A 10,525-nucleotide genomic window follows, 5' to 3' on the forward strand; every position below is an offset into this window, starting at 1 on the left:
TTCATAAACAACTATTCAAGAACAATTTAATTTTTCCAAAAATTGAAATGCCATTTCAGTACTCAAAAGCTGCACCACGATGAGATCTTGTATTTCAATCTCTTCTATCAACAACAGTGATACGTAAAGCTCATGGAGGAGCTTCGACTTGTTGTATATGTTGAGACAAGGATATTAAGAGATGGTTGCATTTGCATGAACAAATGGAGTGATGAACCAGCAGTTCATGGGCTTGAACCTGAAAATACAGCATCATGATATGAATGATTATCTGAGAAGGCAATACAGGCTGTATTTGCCAGGATGTCAGTAGTCTAATTTTTGACCAAATGTGGAGTACTATACCAATACAAATCTTCCAAACTCATTCGTTTATGTAAATACACCTCAACATTTTCTCTCCTGCCCTTAGGGAGAGCTGTGTTTGTGCACAAGCAGGATTTTTGTGCAACGAGGTATCTTCGACAAATTTCTCAAGGCCTTCGTGAAGGGTGCTCAGGAATGGAAACCGGGACCTCCGGATAACCCGAGTTCTAACATGGGGGCTCTTATTAGCAAAGAGCACCTCGCTAAGGTTTGTACCAACATGAGAACGAGTTAAAACTTTTTTTCACTCTAATCTGCAGGATGTCATAGACCGCCAAATGTACCAATACCACAAACTCATTGTTTCAAAGGCAGGTTTTTAACCATAACTAATCTCATTTTATATTTTTGAAATGATTGATTAATGTTTACCAAAGTACATATGAGATAAGCCTTCTGGTTATATCTTGATTTTAATCTAAAGAACACTGGCTTTTTTAACAGCTGCGCTGACAGGGTTCTTCATTTCTACTCTACATTGACAATGACTTGACTCAGAAGGTCTGACTGCGAATGTCCAGAAACAGACCAAGGTCATGTATTCTTTTGGCCAGGTTACTGTGTGGAGTTGCCGCATCAATTTTGTCACCATTGGGAGATGACCTGCTCATTGGCAGATGTGCCTTCATTAATGGTGGAAGTCAAGTGGTCTATATATTTGACAGATTGTCAGAAGTCATTGAGAAACATCCCATACTTGAACATGTGTACATGCACCACATATCAGCATATTAGTTACCCTTCACACGTGGAGCAAAAAGCGGAGTGAATAAACATTTTGTTTGTGTGTGTCATAAGGGACGTCATAAAGGACAAATAATTGATGTAACGCATAGGATAGGGTGATGTATTACACACTGGGTAAAACGGCAGTAAAACCCAGAATTAATTTATTTGAACGACTTTTAAAATCTTTATTTTATTGAAATTGAATTATATACTTGAACACTGTGGAACACAAATTGCCTTCTAAATACTTCCAAGAACCTCCACTTTTAGCAGTACTTGAACATGTTAAATAGGGTAGTGGAAAGAGTGATGTATAACACCGCTTCAGCAGCGATAAACTTCTGGATTTTTATAAACGATCTTTAAAATCATTATTGGTTCAGGAGTCAGTAAGTGACCACTATATTCGTTATGGGTGTGTGTCTGTCTGTCTGTCTGTCTTTCCCGAGCATAGCTCCGTGGGTTTTGATCCGATCTTGATAAAATTTGGGTGGGAGGTTTGTATCATGATCTTGTTGTGTTTTCCTGAGAATGGGCGTGCAGCGCCCATTATGGGCGGAGCCACGCCCAAATAACATGTGTTTTTAGGGGGTAGCCGGTTTCAAGTTACATCTTCTCCGAGGGGGTTTGTCGAATCTGGCAGGGGTTTCGGTATTTGGTTAGCCTAATGGCACCTGCATAGCCCCATGGAGCTCGATTTTTCATTTTCGTCCCAAGGTCAAGGTCACAAGGTCACGAACTTAGAAAATGTCAAAAAAATCAATAAATTGGGCATCGAGCTCCGAGGGTTTTCAACTGTTTCAAATGAAAGTTGGTATGCAAGTAGTGCTCTTCGAGTACTACAACTTTCATCATTTACATTTTTCCTGATTCCCGCCAGTTTGCCCGTGGCATCCCCTCGAAGGTCAAAAAATAAAAAAGGCGAACCGTGTACATTGCTCGTGAACCATCGCCGTCTCCAGACTTGTTTTCTTAAGATTGAAATATTTACTTAAACACTGCATGGGGTATTGTGTTCTATGAACTCTCTAGTTGTTTGTCTGTGTTTGCCCACATTCATTGGGTTCCTCCAACTTGAGCCTTCTGCACATTCCTCCCATGTGATTGAAAACTTTTGGCGATCCTGTGTTGTCGTCTCATGTTTCCAAGCTCTGGAATTCCACTCCGGTGCAGATTTGATCTTCGTATTCCATCTCAGTTTTTAGATTGAAATAAAAAACTAGTGAATCTTTTTAAACGAGCCTTTCTTTAGGTTGCGTCTTTTCTTTACATCTTTTTCCTGCAAAGTGTCTTGAGACATCTTGTGTTTGGCATTACCTAAATCATTTCTTAGCATTACCTGTTCATGAAGCGAAGGGAGAGGCTTTTCAAATCAGTGAATGTGTGAGTCCGCATACAGCTCTATTTTTAAATTGCTTGTCCATTCTCAGATTTGATGTATGCCAATGAATACCCCTGCAGATTGTATTCTTTAATGCTTATTATTATTATTACACCATTAAGCAAAAAAGCAGAGTTAAGCAATTGGTTAACTTTGTTGGGTCGCTGAAATAGGTGATCCTTATTGTCAGTAATTCTGTCTGTTTGTTTGGATGTTTGTTCGTTTGTCATCAGCATAATTGGTAGTGAACGTGGGTGGATTTTGACCAAACTCGGGTGGTAGGTACATCTTACGACTTAGTGCTTTGGAAATTGTGATGGTTGCTCGGGACGTTTTGGTTCCCCAGCAACAACCGAAAAACCTTCAAAATCGGAACCGTTCACGCGAAATCAATTCCCAAAGCCATTATCCCACGTAGGATTATGAAATTTTGCATGAATGATCGACAGGTGATGCTCTATCAAATATATTCCTGTTTTTGTGATATATGGAATACTTTACCTCCTGCTCGGCGACCCATCGCCGCCTACCGGCTTGTCTGTCTGTCTGTCTGTCTGTGTGTGTACAGATGTCAGTCTATGATCGAGGAATGATTTGATTTCAACTTAATGTCATATTTTCAACACTGGAGAACACAAATCGCAACATGAATGGTAACACAAACCTGCAGTTTTGCAGTACTTTGGCTCTGAAATTGACAAATTGTACGGAATCTCGGCCTGAGTGAGCATGCACACAGAGGAGTAAGATAATTTTTTTTAGTCTGTCTGCCTGTCTGGCAGTCAAACAAAATTGAAAATAATTCTAAACAAGAAACTTACTGTTTTTGGGACATCATAAAGCACACAAACAACAAGCACGAAAAACTAATGTAATGCGTTAGGTAAGATGGTGTAAAAGACGTTGCATCACTGACAGTAAATTTCCGAGATGCAAACAAAGAAACTCTTCCATCAGTTAAAATGAGATCCTCAAACTCGTTTGATCTCCACCGTGTTGACTGAGACGGCCTGTCTTGCAGGATGTGGTTCATGCTGTAAACATTTACATTTGCCTTAAAACGATTTGCACCATTCAAGTATAAGATGCACTTGATAGGCAATCATCATCATACTTTGAAGCCAATCATCTGTAAAGTTCAACAGTTTTGATGGGGCTAGGATAGCTTCGAGGTATGTGCACTCACCACTGAGCTGTCCAGCTTGAGTTCTCATCTCGACCTCGCTATAAACTGTCATCCTGGTGCTTCGCGGCTAGGGCAAGGCATCAATGTGTGTGCCGTCCCTTGGATAGACGTCAAACTAGGTGTCCCGTCTGCCAGCATTATCTGTTGGACGACGAAGACCTCACGTTGTCCTTGGAGAAGAAGCTGTGAGCTTGCGCCAGCACTCCAGGCAAATTCCAAATTCCTGCTCAAACCTAAAGAAGAACTGTAGTGATAGCATTTTCTCTTGATTATCTCACCTGCATGATGCCATCTTCTTGATGTTCACCACAAAAGCAGGAAATATACAATTGTGGGTAATGAATAGATACATGACAGAGAAAAGTTTCCTCAAAAATAATTAATAGATCCACATTACACATCCAAATGGTCCTTTATGCTCGAGTCCCATTTTAAAATGTACCACGTACTGATTGTTTATTTAGATACGATGTCACTATGGATATGAATTCAGGGCCTTGTGCAAAAGCTTCCACCCAGTGTTGAATGAGCAGCGCCGGCAGCTGTCGTTGAATTTCAAGGATGATTCTGCAAAGCATATTAAGGAAACCTCATACTCGCCAGTGGCATCCATAATGAGCCAAAAGTACTTCATTAGTCAGTGTTGGAGAAAAGTTTCCTTTTAGGTCTCTTTTTTGTTTCCACTTCATTCCTGTATCTCACATATAATACCATAGAAACAAGGATTAAGAAATAAAGCAATTTGTACTGTCTTTCCACTGCGCTTATGACTAAGTTCTACCTTGAATCAGTTAAATCTTGAAGAAGTGAGAAATCACTTGTACATTCACGTGCATCATCATTATATTCTGTTGTGCTACTAAAAAAAGAAAGTTATCTTGCTATTTGAGTTATAACTCTCATTATTGCCCAGTTCAGGTGAAGCAAAAAGCAGGGTGAAGCAATTGATTCACTTCTATCTGTCTGTCTGTCTGTCGACAAACATCAGTTTATGATCGAAGAACAACTTGATTTCACTTGAATGTCATATTTTGAACACGAATGGGAAAACAAACCTGCAGTTTAGCAGTACTTAGAAAAATATTCATTCCCTGAGGGCAGAATAACTGTTTGAGATTCCACATTGTGACAAATATTGCAGCACATAGCGCTGTCTGGTTACCATTACACCTGTTACGCAAGGTGCACAAACAAAACGAGCCTAGATCATGCTTGGAAACTTAAGTAAGAGTTGAGACACTCTTCCCATTTCCTTGTTCTGAAGGGTTAGGTGTTCGATGAACTCTCGAGTTATTATTATGGTTTGCAGGACCTCGGTGGTGTCCTTCTTTTTGAAGTCCCATCCTTGAGGGGACCTCTCCATGAAAGTAATTGGTTACTCCCTCCTCATTTGGACCCTCAAGTATCTCTCCCTGGTTACTCCCTCCTCCGGTATGAGAAACCTGAGCCTCGTCCTGGTGGAGGAGTTGCTCTCTTCATCAAAGACTCCATTCCTCACTCTCCATGCACTGCCCTCACTCCCCCACACCCCCAGGAATACCTCTGACTATGGCTTCCCCTCCACTCCCACACCATGTTTATATGTGTACTGTACCATCCACTAAACAGTGATGACTCCATTTACACCTAACTATCCGAAAACATGGACCAACTTCTATCTTCTCATCCAAACTCTCTCTTCCTCATGTGTGGTGACTTCAATTGTCATCATGCCAGTTGGCGAGGTGTGGGAACCTCTATCACCTGTCATGGCACTTCAGCAAAAGCTTTCTGCGACTCAATCGGTCAATTTCCCGACCCGGATCTCAACCAAAATATGACAACCTCTCATGTTCTTCCACAAATCCATCTTTATGTTCCTTAGCAAAAAGTATCTCCAAAAATATCTGTCCATCTACCTTTCCTTTGCTTTTCCATTTGATGATACTTTTGCAGGTTTTCCGACTGATAAAGCAACTCTTTTTGGTTCTCTTTTCTCCTCAAACTCCACACTGGATGACTCCAACGTTCCAACTTCCCCCGATGCACCCTTTACCAATCCTATGCCCCTCCCTTTCATCTCTTTTCATGCAGTCAAAAAAGTATTCCTCCCTCTGGACAAGTATGGCCAGAGAGACAGCAGTGATCTCATGTCGAACATTGAGGGCCTCCATCCATTTTTGGGAAACTAGCAGCACGTCCAAGGTAGAGCAACCTGGTCTGAATCCAAATTGATGAACTGAGATGAGGCTGTTGGAAAAAAGGAATGATCTTATGTGAACTGTGATGATAGATTCCATGATCTTGCTGATGATTGGAAGTAAGCTAATTGGTCTGTAGTTAAGGGGATTCTTTTTTGCACCTTTTTACCTCCACCACAGAAGATGGATGGAGGTTATGTTTTCACCCCTGTCTTTCTGTTTGTCTGTCTGCCTGTAAACAGGATATCTCAAAAAGTTATGTACAGATTCATTCGAAACTTGGTGGACAGGTTGGGTGGGTGATGAGGAAGAATTGCTTCAATCTTGGTGAAGATTCGAATCCGGGTCCAAAGACGAGAATTTTCAAGTGATTCCTCACCATTGAGCGATGGAGCCAAAAACGATATGTAGGATGGTATTTCAAAGATGAGTTATGACAAAACGAGGCGGATGAGTTTGGTAAGTGACAAGAACAAGCCAATTCGATTTTGGTTCAGGTCCAGATACAGATCCGGAATATCAGTGGGATACAAACCGTAAACTGCTCAGCCTTGCAGAGGTATGGGCTCTACTGAGTGCCATTCTTGTTTATGTAATGCAGTGATGTTGGCTGATTTCCATACAGATAGAAGATGATCTAAGGTATATAATATGGTGAAAAGGGCAGACGTAGGATGTGAAAGAGTAGCAGGATAGGTATTTCACTCTGTTCTTGAAGGAATTCCAAAGGATTATAATTCCAGGAGATTGTTATTTTTGAAAGTAACAAGAAATTAAAATTCCCATAAGTAGCCAACTCTGAGAAGTCCTCCACGAACGGTCGTCATGAGGTTTTGCTGAAATCTAATATGATGCTTTGACCTCCTGCTCGTGGAGTGTCTCCAATACTCACCCTCCAGCTATTATACACTTGGAGACTCCTTATCCCTTTTTCTATCTCGAACTGCAGTGCCATCTGTACGACTTCTGTATGCCGGTTCCCCTCCATTGCTCCGACAGTCAGTTGAACAGCAACTCTGTATACAGTTTATTCCATTCTTCCATGCAACAGCCTTCATTTCTTTAAAGAGATTGAGAGAACAGGAAGGCTCAGAGCAGAGTCGGAGAACTATGTACCCGTTTCAATCCTGACAATGCTAGAACTTTCTTGCAGGTCATTAATTCAAATTAAAATTCAGGATTAAATACATTGTAACGCAAATAGTGAGGTATTGAATCGATAGGCCATGAGCTTGATGTTTTCATTTCCAGTTTTCACACTGCCTCCAACAACAGGTGCGTGGTTACGTGGAGCGGGCACAGGCTGAAGGTGCACAAGTGCTGTGTGGCTACTCAGTCGATCCACCACCATCACTCCCCGAGCGAAACCGAAACGGCTATTTCATGAATGCCACAGTCATCATTGGTGGGTTTGCAAACATCACCAAGAAACAAATTATTTGTTTCTTGTTCTTCTTCCTATTTCTATGACATTTATGACATCACATTTGGGCCTTGATATGTGTGTGTGTGTGTGTGTGTGTGTAATTGACACCACCCACACTCCTCTCGCTGAATAAGCTGCATAAAGCAACCCAAGAAGGTCTACACAAGGTGAGCGCTTTGCCGTTTCAAACCCTTCCCAGAGTTCCTCCACAGCTATTCACACATAGTACACACATGAGAACCCAATGCTACACACCCCTTCAGCTGCCAGACCAGTTTCATCACTTTATTTTCTCTTTTTTTGAAAACATTGTCGAGGCTCATATGAGAACTAACACACAACGCACAGCAAAGGAGCATGAGACAAGAGGGGAGGGAGAGGGAAGGACAAAACAGTGGGGAACAGAGACATTAGGAGATCTGTGGAAGGGAGAGGGATGGGGTGGGCAACACGGGGTATACAAGATGGACAATACAGGGACTTTCAGGAAGGAAAGCAGGGAATTTGAAGGAGGTGTGTTTGGGGTGGATTAACGGGGGTAGAAAAGATCAAGGATTTGGATGGGGGAAATAAGAGGTGGTGGTGAGCAGCTGTTTTGAAGGCCTGGAGGGAAGAATGGGATTGAAGAGAGTATGGGAATTTATTCAAAAGGCGGGAAAAAAAGAGGAATGGAAGAGTGACCGTGAGCAGTGATTCCTGATTTTGGTAGTGCTGATTGAAAAAAATGCTGATTGATGGAAAGTGAACATGCTGTGCAAACTGGGGTTTTTAATTTTTTTCGTTCAGAAATGTGATTAAAGACATTTCTTGAGGATTATGCCTGGTGTTGGCTCAGTGGTTAGAGTGGCGGCTTGGGATCCGAGGGTCCTGAGTTCAAGCCTCGTTGCCCGCTGAATTAATTCACCAGGGGGTTGACTCAGCCTGCCATCCTTCCGAGGTCGGCAAAATGAGTACCAGCTTGCTGGGATGACCGAGTCATTCAAGTATCCTGCGTCAGAGTAGCGACCTGTCCAGGATTGTGCCCAATAGCCAAGGAGACTGCTTCGGCAGCACCAACGCTCTGTACAGAGTATGGTCCCAATGGACCTGGACCTTGAGGATTGCAATAAAGGCGAATTAAGAGAATGGAGAGAAGAAACGTTGTGGAGCAGATGGACTTTTTAGACAAGGTATGAAGGAATGGTCGAATTGAGAGATAATTTGTTGAGATAGAAAAAGAGTTGTGAATTATGATACAGTAATGAGAACCACACGTGAGGAAGAGGAAGATGAAGCATTATAAGAGATCGTTTGTACTTTTATTTATATTTTTTGATAGAGATTGCATAAGATGAGGTAAAGGAAAGGTTGAAGAAAAGATCATGAGGTGAATGGTGTATTTGGATCAGTAAACACAGATGGTGGAAACAGATCACGTGGTGATAGGAGAAGTACGTGGTTATAGCAGTAGTGGGGCAACTTAGCATAACAATTGTGCATTTTGTGAGGAAAGCACCAAATTTGGCACACTAGTAGCCTATCATATTATGAACAGATTTGGATATTGGGCCATCTCAAAAATTTTGATGGCAGTGGAAAATGGCTGCCACAGCCATCAGCGGCTGAATTTGAGATGGCCCAATATCCAAATCTGTTCATAATATGATAGGCGACTCATGTGCCAAATTTGGTGCTTTCCTCACAAAATGCACAATTGTCATGCTATATTTAGCTGAGTTGCCCCACGACAGGTGTACAGTTAAAAGTGGATTTATTGATTATTATTATTTAATAAGGATTGCGCAAGATTCGGAAAAGGAAAGGTTGAAGTAAAATCGTGGAGGTGTGTGGTGAGAGTGGGTCAGCTCAAATAGAAGAAAGATGGTGTGCCGGCAGAAGGAGGAAGAATAACAAGGAGCGGTACTCATGGGTATGAAGGAAGAAAGGGTTGTTTTTTTGTTGTTATTTTTTTAATTTAAGACAAGAAACAGAGTGTGTACTTGGGAGGGATAGATGGGAGGCATTGGGAAAAGTGGGGAAAATCGGAATTGATGGTAATAGGGAGAGAATACAAATAAAACGATCATACACCAAGACAGGAAGGACGAGTCGGCCGCAAGAAGCCTGATAAGACAAGGCCGATCAAAACTCACAAAGTAGCATGGTTTTTGAAACAAAATTGAACTAGGAACACACAGTAAACATGTAGGTGAGAAAATAAGCAGTTAAAACTTGACAAAAACGACCAGAAACTTAACTTCGAGAAAGTCGGCAGAGACCCCTGAGAGAAGCTGCCGTCGCTCCAAACCCAGAACCGGAATTTCAAAGTCTTGTGGACTTATTAACAAATCATCAGCGACAGCAATGCATACCAATGAGGCATGTGAACGTCTCGTGTGTGTATTATGTGTGAACCTCTTTATCGCTGTGGAGGAACTCTGGGAAGGGTCCGAAACAGCAAAGCGCTTACCTTGGGTAGGCCTTCTTGGGTTGCTTTATGCAGCTTCTTCAGCTATTGGAGCATGGGAGGGGTCAATTATTTATATAATCCGAGCCACCTGGGTTTAGTTGACAAGGTGAGAGCTGATTGGCTATTCCCTCCATTCACAGGTTAGAGATGTGGGTGGGTTTCTTCATATATATATATATATATATATATAAATATATATATATATATATATATATATATATATATATATATATATATATATATATATATATATATATATATATATATTAGTGCATGCCGGAAGATGCATGGTCGTACGTGCAAACCCTCCCCCCCCCCCCCCACAAAAAACTCAAACCGAGTGCCAGAAACAACAACCACACAAGCCGTTCCTTCGCTTTCACGTGCTCGTACGTGCGTGGCTGTACGCGCAAAATATATATATATATATATATATATATATATATATATATATATATATATATATATATATATATATATATATATATATATACTTTAAAACTGCTTGCCAGAAACAACCACACAGGCCATTCCTTCGCTCTTGCGTGGCTGTACGTGCGTGGCCGTACATACAAATAAAAAAAAAAAAAACTTTCAAACCGCGTGCCAGAAACAACAACCGCACAGGCCATTCCTTCGCTCTCATAAACGCCGACTGGATTGGGGGATTGTGTTTATCTATAAATGCGGATAAGAAAGAGAAATTATTAGAATACAGTAAGTCATCACTATCCAAAAGTAGTGCGTGCCCGTACGGAATGTTCACATCATTCCACGAATTATCGCTTGCATTGAAGTTACAACTGCT

The 10,525-nt window shown here is 41.4% G+C and overlaps 1 protein-coding gene across 2 annotated transcripts in view; it reads left to right on the forward strand.

The window, feature by feature from the left end:
• ALDH8A1 (aldehyde dehydrogenase 8 family member A1) overlaps positions 1-10,525 on the forward strand; it is a 48,193-nt gene that overhangs the window by 31,289 nt on the left and 6,379 nt on the right. Inside the window, exons 6-7 of one of the 2 annotated variants that reach the window (XM_085853802.1) lie at positions 413-574; positions 7,118-7,247. In XM_085853802.1, coding sequence (XP_085709928.1) covers positions 413-574; positions 7,118-7,247 — 292 coding nt within the window. The remainder of the gene's footprint in view (positions 1-412; positions 575-7,117; positions 7,248-10,525) is intronic. The other variant, XM_085853803.1, reaches the window with a different exon arrangement.

This window comes from Eptatretus burgeri, chromosome 14 (genome assembly GCF_056783735.1).
Source record: "Eptatretus burgeri isolate ZD-2024b chromosome 14, Ebu_testis_v1, whole genome shotgun sequence".
NCBI classification, from domain to species: Eukaryota; Metazoa; Chordata; class Myxini; order Myxiniformes; family Myxinidae; genus Eptatretus; species Eptatretus burgeri.